This window comes from Seriola dumerili, unplaced genomic scaffold (assembly GCF_002260705.1).
Source record: "Seriola dumerili isolate Sdu_G_001 unplaced genomic scaffold, Sdu_1.0 BDQW01000454.1, whole genome shotgun sequence".
In the NCBI taxonomy this organism is placed as follows: Eukaryota; Metazoa; Chordata; class Actinopteri; order Carangiformes; family Carangidae; genus Seriola; species Seriola dumerili.
In genome coordinates this window covers 467,412-483,244 of record NW_019174709.1, presented here as the reverse complement: position 1 = coordinate 483,244, position 15,833 = coordinate 467,412, and the positions used below count along the sequence as shown (strand labels likewise).

Genomic DNA, 15,833 nt, shown 5'->3' with positions numbered 1-15,833 from the left:
AGGCAAAAAACGTTTTCTATTTGTTTGGTGTAACTTCACTTTTGTCTTTGCACCTCCCCCTCCCGCTCGGAGAGGGTGGAGGAAGAAACATTAAAACTTTGTTCACAAATCTTTACATCAGTCCTAGCTGCTCGTCGAGTCCTGCCTTTAAAAGTCATTGAATGGCTTGTTTTGAGATTTCACTCAAGGAGACTTCTCTCCTCCTCCTCCTCACTCCCTCCCTCCCTCCCTTCCTCACAGATGCCCAATGTAACAAGGCAGTGTCCTTCGGTTTAGGCGAGGCAGATTTGTTGGCGTGGATCAAACCTAACGTGTCTCTCTGACTGTGTGAGTCTTTGTGATTTCTCCAGTCAGACCTGCTGTTTGCCCAGCTGGGCCCCGTCTCTCCTGCTTCTTGCAGATGATGGTACAAACTTGGGAATAATGATGGGCAGAGTGTCTCTTCCCTTAGCAGCCTGTCTCTCCGAGCTCTCCGTGGGCCTGAAGCCGTTCTCTACATGCGGCCCTTCGTACTCGTCCTCATCCTCCTCCTCGTCGTCATCATCGTCCTCGTCGTCATCATCATCGTCCTCATCATCGTCCGACATGTCATCTAGATCCGAAACAATCTTGCCCCCTGTCCTCTGATCTATTTTCTCCTTAGCTCCAGTAAGCTGTTCGTTACCATGGCGATGTACCTCTCCCTCTTGTTCTTTGTTATCTTTCTGCTGCTCTTCCTCATCACTGTCAGAGTCAATGGCAATGGGCTCAGAAAGGTCTAGAGGCATTTTCTGTGGTAAGGTGCTGTTGATTGTCTTGGTTTGGTCTCTGCTGGCACTGTTGGGTTTGGGGGCAGATGGTGCTGCTTTAGAGCCTTGCACAGTCCCTACTGGCTTTCCCTTTGGTGGTGGGGCCACACCACCATTAGCAGCTACAAGTTCCCTGTGTCTCTGCAGAGCCTGCTCTGACAGCCCCATGCGCATCCTAGACGTCCGCCTCTTGCTTTGTCTCCCCTCGTACACGCCGTCCTGGATGGACGCTAGCTCGTGACTCACTTTGCTGAGCTCGTGCATACTGAACCCGAGCAACACGCTAGTGTTTTGGGTTTCGCATTCCTGTACGCATTTTCTCCGCCTGTTGACGAAGTGGCTGGAGATGTCCGACTTCCACAGCCACAGACTGGCTGCCAGCTTCTCCACCTCCCGTTGTGTGGGGTACGGCGCTCGATTGAAATACTGTGTTAGAAATGCCTTCCTGGACTCATACGACTCATTCTCGTGTCCTTTGGGGTCGAGAGCCAGAACCACAGGTTCATCAGGGTTTTCTACAAATGCAGATGGACCGTTGCTGTCCCGTGGGTGGGCCCTTTCCCCGGGGGGGCCCGGCCTCCTTCGTTTTGGTGCACTTGTGTCTGAGCTATCAAAGCTGGCCCGCTTGAGAGCGCTGCTCTGGGCCTGCCCGACCCGAGAAGAATGAGCCACCCGGCTGTCCTGCCCATTCTGGGATTTCCCTACGCCTCGACAGTGCACCAAGTGTAACGTGATGGTGGAGGCAGTCATGTTGCTAGTATAAACCCCCAAGCAGTGAATACACTTGTAGGTCAGTTTCTTTTCTACAGGATGGACTGTCTGAATCACCTGGTGCCTCTCCCTCAGGTGATGGGCCAGTGAGTCTGAGATTGGGCCCTTAAGGATAGAGAAGCAAAGAGGACATAGTGTCTTGCCCACATCCCTTTTGTATGGGACAGATGCCTGTGGGGCGCTCTTGGTTGGTGCACTGTCAGCAGCCACTGAAGGTGTTTTGGGTGGGTGCTGAGGCATTAACCTCTTGCCTGATATTAAGGAGGCAGACAAGGATGATGACACAGAGGTGTTGTTGTTTTGAGCATGAAACGCCACCGACTCCTCTGGGGCGTCTCTCATGTTGTAGGTAGTGACGATCAACTGAACATTCTTGGGATTGCCCTGCTGCAGAGTGAGGTCAAAGGTCAAGGGAGAGTCTGTGCGTGGGCCTACACTCTCATCTGGGTGCGACAGCCGCATGTGGGCCACCATCTTCTCAACATCATTGAAGGTCGCACGGCAGTGCGGGCAAGACAGGCCGTGGATCAACATGTGGTTCAACAGTGTGTCACTGGGGAGATAGCGGTTGCAGTAGAGACACTTGCTGGTGAAGTTGTGGATCTTCATGATGTAGTTGGCAACAGCAGGCACCTTCTCTGCTTTGTGCTCTTTTTCAAAGTGAGAACTGTACACGTTCTCTGGGAAGAGCTCATTGCAGATGGTGCAGATTTTCCACTTCTGGGTGTAGGACGTGCCGAGGACCGAGGAACCGCTTTTCTTGGCCGTGACAGATGCTACAGTTGTAGCTGCTGCTTGAACACGTGAACCCAGAGGATTGGATTTGAGCGAGGAAGAAGAGTTGACCACAACTGGACTCCGCAGACCGCCACCAGAAATTAGCTGCTTTGCTGCGTGTGACTGCTGCGGCACAGAAACCTGGGCATTCCCTGGTAAAGTAACCCTCACCTGCTGGCCGCCAACAGAGAACGGATGGGTGCCCCCAGCCTTTAATCCTATTGCATCATGTTTCATCCCAGACAGAAGACTCTGAGAGTTAAAGCCCGCCTTTGATGTGATAACAACCCGACCCAACTGCTGTGAGCCAGGAGACCTGGTAGTGGCCATTACTGCACCTTTAGGACCCATCCCAATGATGGTCTTGTCTCCTTGGGATTTGGGGGGGATCATGAGAATGGGTTTGGGGCGGGGGACTATCACACTGGTGTGCCCAATCATAGCGGTCACCTGGTAGCCAATCCTCTCGTGGTCCTCGATGACGTGCTGAACAAGTGCCTCGTAGGTCCTTGGAACAAACAGACACTTCTTGCAGTGGATCTGGTTGCTGTTAACATTGTTTGTGCTGTTACTCTCTGTATTCCCTGTGCCGCCATTCTGAGCGTGTGTCTTCTCTCCCGGTTTCACAATGTAGGGCTGGGCGACTTGCTGGAAGTGTTCCCGGTAGATGTGCTTTCGCACTACATTGTACAAAGGGTCCCTATAGGTGCATTTCTTGCAGTAGTACACTGCTTGTTCCACACTGTCCCCGGTCCTCTTCAGCACGCCGTCCTTCATCAAGAGCCCACCAGCCCCTGCCACCATTCCACCTGGACCCTGCCGCACGGTGTTGTTAGGCATGTGGAAAAGTTTGATGTGTGTTTCCAGAGTCTTTTTGTTACCATTGTAAGTGCAGTAGGGGCAGTTGAGCAGAATGTTGTTCTCAAAGTCCTCGCTGTGGACGTTGCGGAAGTGGCTCTTGTATGCAGAGAAGTACTTGGATGAAAAGAGGCAGCCAGAGCAGCAGAAGGGCTTTGATCTGTAGTCCTGGAAACACAGAGGTGGGAAAAAGCTTAGACTTCTTTGTCTGAGAGAATTAAAACCATTTTATTCTACCATTACACACATTTTCTGTTTGTGTGATGTAAACAGAACAAATTATTCAAAACAACAGACTCAAATACCAGTGTTGCAAACAACAGGATATTTTTGTGGGAGTGTGTATCTGTGTGTGTGTGTGTGTGTCACACACCTGGACTTTGGTATGTGATGGTTCCCACATACACACATCTTCCCAGGTAGTGTGCTTTATGTACACATCTGGAGGAGTGAAGTCTTTATAGTCCTTAACAACAAGGAAACAAAGATTATTACTTTAAGGTGAAACAAATACACAATCAATCAAAACAATGTTTTTGAAACATTCACCATGAAAATGCCGCCTCCATGGATTCATGAGATATAACTTACCCGCCTAATTCATTTGCACTCATTTCATTTCAGCTCGGTTTGAATCTCTACTGTGTTTTGCTGTCATTTATAGTCACATTTCTCTCGTCTGCTTTCTGTTTCACTGTGTGTGTGTGTGTGTGTGTGTGTGCGTGTGCGTGTGTGTCTTAAGTCTGGTTTATACTTCTGCGTAGGATTCGACATAGAGCCTACGCCGCAGCCTACACAAGTGGCCTACGCTCCTGTGAGCATTCATGCTCGGGCTCTGCTGTGTCTGTGTTGCTCTGCAGTTACACTGCTAAAACGCTAGTTGGCTGTGCGGTTCCTACGCCACTGTGTGTACTTCAAACAGTGACAACTGACACCGAGTGGATCATGTTGGAGTTGGGAGCTGATAAATGTCGTACAACAGTTCTTTTTTCTGAAATCACCGCAACGCAGAAAAGAGAGAAGACGTCGGAAAAGTACAAACTTTGACCTGATTGAGGCAGAAGGAGGGGGACTCTTCTGTGCTTGCCAGGGCTGCACCGTACCTACGCTGTACCTATGGTGTCAATTCAATGCTGAAGTACAACCCCCCCCACACACACACACACACAAACAGGCTGACAACTCATTATGTAAAGTGCAATAGAAGCTTTCCAACAAGTTTTCTAAATCCTGTAAAACGAATGATGGACAGATGTCGAGCCCAAATGTCTGAAATTCAGGCCAAAATATCAGCAGTTTTTAAACGCACTCAACCTGGCGACAGTGGTGAGGATGCTAACGGCTAACAGCTACCACTAGCGTTGAGATCTCTAGCAGCCTTTCTTGTGCATTAAGTGAGATAAAACAGAATGAGGACACTGTGTCAATGAGAACAAATCACATAATACTGTATGTGTTGGAAGTCCAGTTCAAAGATTCCTTTCATCATACATTATCTACATTTATGCAGCTGAGTCAGGAACCCTGCTGCTTAACACTTATTTCCAGCAGGGAGACAAACGGAAGAATTATCTCAACTCCTGAACCGACCTTATTATTAAACCAAAACAAGCTTCCCGTATTTACACCAATGTCACATGTATCCAAACAAGAACCTTTCTCCAACCTCAAAAACAGATGAAACTAACGCTGGAACATGAATTTGAAGAAAAGTCCTATTTGGCAATCATAAGGAAACTCACACACTGTGTCCTTAAGGCAAAGATGTCAACACAAATGTGCAGCAGTATGTGTGGGTATTACACAAACAGCACAGTCTGGGCAGGCTCACCTCTAGGTGATCTCTACAGAACTCCAAGCCGATGTCTCCCAGAACCTTCTTGACATTTTTCCTCGCTTTCCGCAGACTGCCCAGGTTATTGACAGGGAGCTGGAACATGCTGCCCACCTGAATAGAAAAGACACACACAGCATATGATCAACAGGTGTAGGGGAGAATATGGACGTAAACTGAACCATGAGTCATGAAATGAACAGTTCTCTGAAACAATTCTGTCTTTTCATTGACTACACTTGCATGGTACAAACTGTGAAAGGGGAAGCCTTCATTAAAACCCCTTTCAGACATAAAATACACAACACTGATGTCTTCGGCTACCTATGGCAGGAAGTAACGACGGCTTTGTGACATTTAGACATCGTTGTCTCTTACGTAAATTCAGACAAAACTACAGATGTGAAAACTAGTCTAGCATTTGCAACAAGAGTCATATGACATATATATGATAAAGTTGTTCCCCAACAGACCAAAGTGTGGGAGTGTCGGAGATTCAGACTGAAAGCAGCCCTGCGTTAAAATAGTGCAAGGGGCTGTGGTGGTGGGGGCATGTTGTTTAAAGTGCAGCTGACACAATGAAAAACAATGCAGGAAGTCCAGTCTGAATAACAGATTAATGCATCTAAAGATTTATCAGGCACCAAAAGGACAAACAGAGAAACAATTTGTAAAGCTCATATACTCAAACAGGATTTTACAACTGGGACGTTTTCACAGCAGCAACTCTTTTATCTTGTCGTGATAATCACATGGCAAACAGTAGAATAACTCTGTTCATGTTAACAAAGTATTTCACGTCAAGTAATCCACTAAACGAGTGCTTGCGTGTAGGTGACTGGCACAACACAATTACATTGCGGCAAAAGCTGAGCCTGGTGCAACTTTTTTGCCTGATGACCCTGCATTGTTTTTCCTGAGCCTTTTGCGCTGGCACCCCCCCACTGTTCTGACAGACTGGCTCCATTCAAACCAATGAGAGGCCTGTGTTATTTCACACAAGGCTCAAATTGGTGTGAATGCAGCCTTATTTTGAAAGGGAGATTTAGAGAAATGTGCTGCCATATAAAATAGTATTTTTCACAGCAGAAATTCTGACTTGTCATAGTAGGAGAATCACAACATTTGATGATGATGATGATGATGATGATGATGATGGCTCTGTTCACTTCAAGTGTAGCAGGAGACCATGACAGTGTGACAGTTGCCAGAATTATATATTATTTGCACCTATGCCTTTCCTACTGTGACATGTCAAAAGTCTTCTGTGAAAACAGCCTGTTAGCAAAGATTCAATTCAGAAAGTTTAATAGGCTGATGAGGCTTCAGCAAGCAAACATGTTTCCATCAAACCTTTAAGACGAAGAAAAGGAACACTGAAGTTTCTGACGTCTAGTAGACACAATACACATTCCTTTCAATGGTCTCTCACTGGTGCACTGACTGACACTCAGTGGTAATGCACCAAGATATACAGCAATGCACCGGTGAAGGGCAGGGTAGAAGAAGACCGCTATCTTGTAAACATGTGCTGAATGTAAACAATGCGGGTTTCAAATTATTTTAAAATTGGTTTTGCAAATCTTTTATGAAAGAAACACACTCTACATTTGTTGGACCTTTGGACACACAGTGCATTTTAAGTGAGAAATGTATACATAACTTGACGAGAAATCTCCAGCTACAGAGTCACAAGCCAGTGCTCAGTGTTTTACTCTTACTCATGATAACTACAGTGTAGTTTTTACATTGTGCGCCCACTGTAACTCTAATAGTGATAAATGATAAATAACAATAATGAAGTTTTGATTTGATCTTGCAAAACGTGACTTGTCTGTTTGGAGTAGAAACAAATGTGGCGAGCAGAGAGAAAGACCCATGGTTCAATACAGAATACAGCTTAACCGACATACACCCATTCATTATGTGTTATTATCAATAACAATTACTTCATTATTAGTTAAAGCCACCTCTTGCCAGAAGAAGTAAGGGCTGTTAAATTCACTGTCCAGAGCGGCTGGTCAAATATTATTCAAACTATTCAAATCAGGGCTAGATATAGTGGGGTCAAAGGTCACTGATGCATGATGACATAGAGGCAGCTCAGTGACAACAAACAGCACTGTCCCAAACAATTCCTGTGAACACCTCAGCTTATTTCCCTTCTGGAAAACACAAAACAGAGAGGGGGAACTGTGTGTGTGTGTGTGTGTGTGTGTGTGTGTGTGTGTGTGTGTGTGTGTGTGTTGTGTGTGTTGTGTGTGTGGTTGCACCAACTGTTGGCCTAGTGATGAGCTGAGAGAACCAAAGTCGATCCTCCTCACTCACTGTCTTGCCTGCCTGTTGTCTGTCTTACGTAGAGAAACGTGCAAAGGCTGGAGTGAATGAAAAGAGACACACACCCCTGCCCACTTTCCCTCTCTGTCTCTCTCTCTTTTGCTTCCTCCCATTACTTGTAGATGGCGCTAGAGAGGAGCTCCATTATGTAAGCCTCCCTATACTCTGCCTGCCCCCTTTTTCTCCCTGCCTCGCAATACCATCACAGAATGGCGCCTCCTATTGAGTCAGCAGGCAGGCCTCTACAGATTATGTCTGCAGTGGAAGGGGAGGGGAGGGGAGGGAAGGAGGGAGGGAGAGCTGAGGAAGGATGTTGGGAGGGAGGGAGGAGAGGAGGAGGAGGGAGGATTTGGAGGGAGGACAGGGAGGGACAGAAGGAGTGAGAGAGATCAGGGAAGGGGGAGGGTGAGTGTGAGAGAGGATGAGGTGGGGGGGTGGAGGGCGGGTGAGGGAGCTAGGAGGAAGAGAAGGGGGAGAGAGAGAGGGGAGGGGGAGCGAGTGAGCAAGTGAGGGTAGAAGGAGTGCGAGGGGAGAGATGAGAGGAAAGGAGAGGACAGAGAGTGAGCGACGGAAGTGGATGGGAGGGGAGGAGGGGGGGGGCAGGGAGGTCGGACAGACAGGCTCAGAGGAGAGGAGAGGGGAAGGGAGGGAGGGAGGGTGAGGGAAGGAGGGGAAGAGGCTGAGGGAGGGAGAGAGAAAATGGAAGAGGGTGAGAGAAAGAGGGGGCGATACGTAAGGGAGGGGGGTGGGAGGAAGAAAAGGAGAGAGAAAAAAGCCAAGGAGAGGCTGAGCAGGAGGGAAGGGAGGGAGAGAAGGAAGAGGAGAGGGAGGAAAGGCGATAGGAGGCTGCTCTGCTCTGCTGAGGGCTGCTGGCAGAAAACAGGTTTCCCCCTTCTACTGTGGTGTGAGACAGAAACAACAAGAGGCCTACAAACCTTCAACCACAGATTTACTAACGCTCACTCAGTCCTCCACTGGGACATGGTAACCTATGTTCTGGCTGCTGTTTACACTCCTCGGTCAAGGTGTAGGTGTTTACCAAGGGGAGAGGGCAGCGTCTGGTGACATCTACATTCACAAAGACACCAGAAAAGTTTAGGATGCTCAAAATGCGCTGGGGTTAGTTGTGTCAATAGGCTAAACACCTGTCTGCAGTGCTGAGCAATAAAGGCAGAAGGCTGTCCGTGTCTGTGTGAGTGTATATGTGTGTGTGATTGATTGATGGTAGTGACCATGTTCATCATCTGACACTTGTCCTGACCGAGTGACAGCCCCCCCCCCCAACCCAACCCCTCCCCTCCCTCTCTCCCTCCCTCCCTCCACCGGCTCAAACACGAGGTACGAGTGCATCACAACCCCGGTGTCACCTGGCCGGATCCTGGTCATATTCTTATCACCTCCGAGGGGGGTTTGATTATTCAAAAGGAAAACATTGATAAGACAACTCACAGTTACATGGATTCCATACCACGATCTCACTGTGGTTGTGAATATGTATCGTGTGTTCCCCAAGACAAAACTCTCTGTACAGTGATGAAGCTACACTTTCAACACTCGCAGCATTTCTCGCATTGAAAACGTTAACTCGCAAAATGTGTGGCGGTGCGTTGTGGTAACGTTAGTTTCAGTCAATGTAGTCTCTGATCAACATCTGGCAGTATCCAAATCGATAGCTTTGGCAGGGAGCTGCTGCCACTGACAAAGAATGGGGACACACCGCGCTAAGTTAGCATGCTAAGCTAGCAACTCGCACCAACAACATGGACTATTCACAAACTAATGCTGCCATTTTTTTCCTCCTTATTTTTCCGCAAAGCACATTCGCCTACATTTTTATCTTGCCCGATGTAAACAAACCTACTGGAGAAGTCATTCAACTTGACATAACGCTGAACCACGTACCCCTGACTTATACAAACATAACGTTAGCTACATCTACAGCCAAGTTACCTTAGCTGTAGTTCACCGCCACCCATCGCATCTCCGCAGGTAGCCACAGCTAACAGCAAACTATCTCGCTTTGAGGGATATGTCCAACATTATCACAGACAAGTTTACCTGCTTTCACATCCAGTGCTCCCGTCCGAGTGAATTGTGTCACCTCAGGTTGACTGAGACGATGTACAGACACTTTCACTATTTTCCAGATATCTCCGTAATATCCTTTCAGGTGACAACTAGCTTCGCGGGGGGAGCCCGGCCGTTGGTGCACCTTCCAAACCCGACTGTCCCTCGCCGACAAGGGCTATCCTCTTCCCTCTGGTCGGCAAACGGGAACTGAGAGCCTCCGAGCCTCATTAGACAATTAAAACCTCCATTCCCCGGAGCGGTGAGGGCGGACACATGTCCTGTTGTCGGGAACAACAACCAGCGTACCCACTCTTTCAAATAAATTGCCTTAAGTCTGCCTGTGATCGCCTGGCAGCCGATAACGTTTGGACCATTCTCCTCTCTGACAGACAATACACATCCAGCCTAGAAACTGCCCTATCCAAAATGGCGCAAATAAAAGGGGCGGAAGTGACATCTACTTGATTAGCATAAATAATCTCATTGTGAGATCCTCGCGAGCCCGGCTCATTAAAACTCTTGATTGGTTCGTCAATCAATTTGGCCAATTAAGAAAACGCCTATTGAAAAAAAAAAATTGCCTCGTCCCTCAAAGCCTGAGGCCGGCCTTTGGTTTCTGTGACCGAGGGCTGTGGGGTAAACAACCCGACGTAGTAATTGCGGGATCTGGCCGACAGCGGGCGTCCTCCTGGAGTGGGTCTCTCCGATTTGGGCGCATGCGCGGTCTGGTTACATCTGGCGTCCACCCCCCCCCACCCCCACCCCCCCAGTGGAGGGTCAGCTGTACAAAGTGCCACAGTGTTCAGCTCAGAGGAGACATCAACGTTTGAGTTTGAGTCAACGGTAGGTGGCGCTGTACTATTCTGTGTTATTAAACATTGATATAGAATTATGTAGAAACCGACCGGAACTACTTTCCTGTTCAAGAGGCAGCCCCAAGCACAGCACTGTATATCAGCACCTCACTCTAGAATGGTTTAAGTGATGGTAAAAGTTCTCCATCAGCAGGGCTTAATTCTTGCCCTCATACCCCCCTTCCTGTCATCATCATCATCATCATCATCATCATCATCATCATCATCAGTGACCAACCCACAACCACCATTCCTATCACTTTCTGTGCAGTTTATTTCTTTTAATGCTAGAATAGGACCTGACTAACTCAAGATGTGCAGTGTGCTCATTCAATCAAACATCTCAGTTTATGAATATTATATACACTATATACATATATGTCCACACAACGCCCCGCTCTAACACCTGGCCTCAAGCTCATGTAACGCTGCTGCTTTCAAAGTGCCAATTCTCTAACAAACACACAAATAAAAAGACACACCCCAGAACAAAACACACACTCTGGAGCTTTCAGGGCCCCTGGACTTTTCCAGCCCTGGGGCTGTTGCCTTGCACCTGACACTTTGATTGGTGCAAGGGGGAAAGTGGGATGTTAACTGTCTTTACCCTCTGGCCTTTAAAACAAAAAATCATTTACATATGCTCATCCTGTTGTGACCCCTGGGTGATTTTTTCCATTAGTTTGTGTCAGAGAGGTACAAGCTGGTGTCTGTTGACTACTATGGCCTCAGCATAAAGTAACAGTATGTGCCAGCGAAGATCATGAGATGTGGTTGAAAGTCCCAAAAGAAGTTAGTAGGTGTCAAACTGTTTCCAAGGTCAAGAATGAACTTTTAGGCTCAACTACATATTTACCTTTGGTGTTTGGTGAGCCTCTGCTGAGCTTCGACTTTTGGCTTTCATTTTAACAGTTCACAGAGTGGTAGACATCATTATCATCATCCAGGACGGGCCTGAGGTAATCCAGGCACATTTTTTCTTGCAGTATTAAAGTCTTCAACTTTTCTTTGGGTTGTGTTATCTGACCTGCCTGCGTTTAGAAAAACCAGCAGCCCCTCACACGTTTCACATTTGACCTTGATCAATCAATGACTCACTGTACAACAAGAGCACAATCAGAAGACAACAGAGCCAACAATACAAACTGTTTAATTTCATACAAACAGTCACAGATTATCATAAACCCCTCTCACAACTGTGTAAATGCAGAGTACAGTCAGCTGTCTGGACTGGGAATGATGAAACACTATCTGCTCTGTTCAAAATTCATGAAAGAGGATGATGGGAATGTAAAGCACTACGTTCCTTCAGTATTCTGGACGGCTACTGACAGGGATTTATTTTATTTATTTACTGCTAACAGGGGAGAGAGATGTCTCCTTTGTCATTTGCCGTCATGTCGCTGTCTGACTGTGGGCAAGTGGAGCTTTTTTTCCCTCATTACAATCCAAATACAGTAGAGTATGTAAGACAGCGACTTTAAAAGCCATCCAACCGTGGGATATCCACAGTGACTACATCACTGATCATGTTGTGGCAAAGAGTGTGAGCAGTCCTTTCACGAACGACACAATCTCATTTCCTCCCAGTTTGGACTCTCCGTAAACGCGATCCACAAAGGAAATGGGCACCTGTTGTTTGGAAGAAGAGGACAGAATTGTTTTAGTTAGGTGGGAAGTTTAGATACAGAAAAAGATGTGAAAAAGCCCCTTTCTCCCTTATTTTTTACACACAGAATAAAGGTTTCACTAATCTGACAAGAGGCTTTTAAACAGTCTGGAATTAAGATATTAATCTAGTCTACATTTATCAAGTCTACATAAAGTGGTTTTTAAGATAGACCCAGTCTAAAGTGGTGTGGATGCAGAGAAAGCAGTAAAATCGTTGTTTTTTTAGCAAGCAAGAGTTGAATCGAGGGCGACCCGACTTGGATATAGATCTTTGAAGATGTGTCAGCTCTTATCCAAGAAGCTTCTTCAGTTCTGTTTTCTTTGATAACCGTGACCTGGATGACTGAGAATCTTCACAAACATTGTCCTTTTTTGTTGCACAAATCACAAAGTGGGTTTAAGTTGTGTTAAGGCCTTTACTCTGATTTCTAATTCTTTTTAACTTCTATAAATGGTGTAAATACAGGTGAATCTAGTGAAAGAGTTTCCTCCAATTCAGAGGCCAACTTCAGTGTCATTGCAAAAGGATTTATGTGAAAATCATAGGTGCACTTAGTAAATAATCACCTCGCAAAGAAAACATAAATACGTGAATGAGCCAATGAATGAATCAGGACATCACCTCTCCAACTGTGTAGTTGAGCTGTCTGGCACGGACGATCATCTCCATCTGAAAGACGTAGCCTTTGGACACGCACCGCTCAACCAGACTCTCCAACACCTTCTTCTTGTACAGCCTGACAGGAGAGAGACAAAGCAGCAGGAGTGTGAGAAAACATGGTTCGATGCTCGTACAATGCAACAGTCCGTGGCACTTATTTCGCAGCACTTGCACCACTTGCCTGAAGCTGCCTGTGAGGTCTGAAGCACCGGGTCTCAACAGCACTTGAGTCAGAAAGTTTGCTCCCCGACTGTTAACGAGAGAGGGAGACACGAGGAAAGAAAATGAAACCTCTGTCTCTCGCCTGTTGTGATCAGGGTCATTTCAAGACGAATGACTGGAAACTGAAGACTGAACTGTTGCTGACTTGCAGTTACCTGATGAGTTTCCTGCGCAAGTCCCAGCCGTATACGCCTCCGTTGCCTTGGTAACGAGTACCAGACACCAGGTCGTAATTACCCTCCTTCTGCTTTCTGGCAAACAAGACAAAACAATCTTGTAACTAAAGGATGTGTACACAATTTCACTATCAACTGTCATTTGTGGCATAGTGATTAAATATCATTATGAAATACAGAGATTTTGTGTATGTGAACTGAAAAACCCCTCAAAATATAAAATCACAAGATAGGAAATGGAAATTTAGAAACACTTACTCAATAAATTCTGGGATAAATTTGGGCTGGAAAAAAAACATACAAAGAAAGATAAAATATCACTCATTGAAATTAGAGAATAATCAGATAAACTCACACCTCAGAATAAATACTACGTCTAGCGCAATTCAGGAGTCTTTCATAGAATCAGTTGTCAGAAAGAATGAATCCACAACTATTGTGATGATAATTAATTTTAAACACTAGTTCCAGCTTCTCAAATGTGAGGATTTGCTTCTTTGTATCACGAATATCTTTGGGTTTTAGACCAAAGGAGCTAATTTCAGACATGGAATTTAGGAAATGACGATTCTGAGACATTGTAGAGTAATCACCATTATATTGACCAAACGATGAATCAGGTAATTGAAAAAGTAACTGGCAGACTAAAAAAAATTAACTGTTGGACACAGCCCTAGCTTCACCTTCATGTGTGGCATGACCATCCTCTGTTATCATGCCAGAACAAGGCACACACACCCAGTGGGAGTGAATCTACTGTGTACACACAATGAAACAAGCTGCACTCACATGATGTGAAAGATCTGCATCCATTATGATGACGAAGTTCCCAGTTGCGTGCTTCATGCCATGGATGTAGGCAGTGCCTTTGAGAGGAAACAGGAGTTCATCAATAGTTGGCAAAGGTAATTTATTTAAATGAACACACTATTTTTAACACAGTTTTGAACTTACCTAGGCCTAATTTTTTCGCTCTTGGCCGTAGAAGCTGAAGCAAAGAACATAGAAAATTAGAGAGTGCATAAAAATCCTATGCACTATTTATTTATTAGAGCAACTTGTTACTAGAACATGGTAAACTGCTGTCAGTTATTGACTCTGCGTGACTCTGCAGCATTTTAATTAACTCTAATACAGACTTTTCACAGTTTAACAAAATGCATTATCTGGGTCTTCTCAAAGAAGAGCTGGGATTAACACTGATTCTTTACTTACTATCTTGTCCTCTCCATAAATTTTCTGCAACTGCTGTGCCACCTCCAGTGTGCCATCTGGGCTTCCGTCATCAATGACGATTACCTCGTAGTTATATCCGCTGTGAATAAAGCAAATTATTCTTCGGGTTGTGATTTGGTTAGGGATGACACACACAAGCGCACACGCAAACACACACACGCGCACAAACGAGCTTTGGCTTTACTATAGTTGTGAGGACACTAGTTGACATAATGCATCCTCTAGCCCCTTACCCTACCGTAACCTGAACAAGCTTAACTAAACGTTGTTGGGCCCAGACCCTAACCTAGTTCTGACGTTAAACCCTAAACCCAGTCTTGACCCTCAGACAGCCCCTTCACGTTGTGAGGACCAGCCACTGTGGGTTAGTGACAGCTCATCACTGACTTGGCAGCAGTAATGCTAGCTAACATTAGCACTAGCCGAGCAGCTCTGCCGGCTCCCCGGAACTCACCTTTCACCGAAATATTTCACCAAAAGCCAAACTATGAGAGGGAGGTTTTCCCTTTCGTTGTAGGTAGGTAATAATACAGAATATTTGTCCCCGCTGTCCCGGTTTGGGGGAGAAGTTTTTCGGCTTGCCATGGCGACTTCAATCCACTTTAGCTCCACTGCGTGAAGTCAAAAGAGAGCCACACAATATCCGGTTTATGATTTTCAAAATAAATTGAGTGACTCTACTAGGACCCCCCCATGTACTTATACGCAACACGTAAAAGTCCTGATTCAAAATTTTACTCATGCAAAAGTACATTTAGCATCAACATGTACTCATAGCATCAAAAGTTAAAGTACTCTTTATGCAGAATGGCCTGTTTATATATAAATTACTTTATTATAATTGTTGAGTTATGTGTAAGCATCACTAATGTTGCAGCTGGTGAAGTTGCGTTATTTTAACTGCTTTACGTGCTTCTTGGATCGCTTAATGTGTAATACATCGTTTAACTATTCATTATTTTTGCGTTATGAATTTGAATCTGTAAAGTCACTGGTAAAAAAAATGTAGTGGAGTGAAAAGTACAACATTTGCTCCCAAAATGTCGTGGAGTATAAATACAAAGTACCAAATAATGGAAGTACTTAAGCAAAGTACAAGTACCTTAAAATTGTTCAGCAGTAAGAGTAGTTGAGCTTAGTAAGATTCCACTACTGCATTTTAAAATATTTCCATAATCAGTCTGTTTACATCAGCTATACTGAAAAATCACGGAAAGATCATGGGAAAATTGTAACTGTTCACATAGTTATTCCCGATGTGTTCCTCTCTTGTATCAGTGATAGATTTAAGTGTAATTCTAATACATGAAAGTGTGTAACATTAACATAATAATACGACACAATCATGGCAATAGAAAACATGATAGAAAATGTTGCTCAGTGATGTCCTCACAGGTTCATTATAAAGATGATATATTGTTTTCTATATTAAGTAACTAAACTGCAGCTTCAGTTCCCCATGGTAACCGGTGCCGTTCGCCTTTATTTTGAAAATAATCTAACATTTCTGACAAAACCGGAAAACGAGCAAACCACTGAAACTACCTTGACGGAGCTTGTTGCTTACAGGTTGGAACT

The 15,833-nt window shown here is 45.4% G+C and overlaps 2 protein-coding genes across 2 annotated transcripts; both read right to left on the bottom strand.

Moving 5' to 3' along the window:
* Nucleotides 1-222: 222 nt before the first annotated feature.
* On the bottom strand, nucleotides 223-9,814 carry adnp (activity dependent neuroprotector homeobox). The gene is made up of 4 exons (XM_022762914.1): nucleotides 9,424-9,814; nucleotides 5,026-5,142; nucleotides 3,568-3,660; nucleotides 223-3,362 (listed from the first exon to the last, which is right to left on the bottom strand). The coding sequence occupies exons 2-4, from the start codon at nucleotides 5,131-5,133 to the stop codon at nucleotides 351-353; spliced, it is 3,213 nt and encodes a 1,070-aa protein (XP_022618635.1). The 5' UTR covers nucleotides 5,134-5,142; nucleotides 9,424-9,814; the 3' UTR covers nucleotides 223-350.
* Nucleotides 9,815-11,420: 1,606 nt separating this feature from the next.
* On the bottom strand, nucleotides 11,421-14,886 carry dpm1 (dolichyl-phosphate mannosyltransferase subunit 1, catalytic). The gene is made up of 9 exons (XM_022762916.1): nucleotides 14,710-14,886; nucleotides 14,235-14,334; nucleotides 13,974-14,007; nucleotides 13,809-13,885; nucleotides 13,278-13,303; nucleotides 12,999-13,094; nucleotides 12,803-12,871; nucleotides 12,583-12,697; nucleotides 11,421-11,921 (listed from the first exon to the last, which is right to left on the bottom strand). Exons 1-9 carry the CDS (start codon nucleotides 14,838-14,840, stop codon nucleotides 11,817-11,819), a joined length of 753 nt encoding a protein of 250 aa, XP_022618637.1. The 5' UTR covers nucleotides 14,841-14,886; the 3' UTR covers nucleotides 11,421-11,816.
* Between the last annotated feature and the right edge of the window lie 947 nt (nucleotides 14,887-15,833).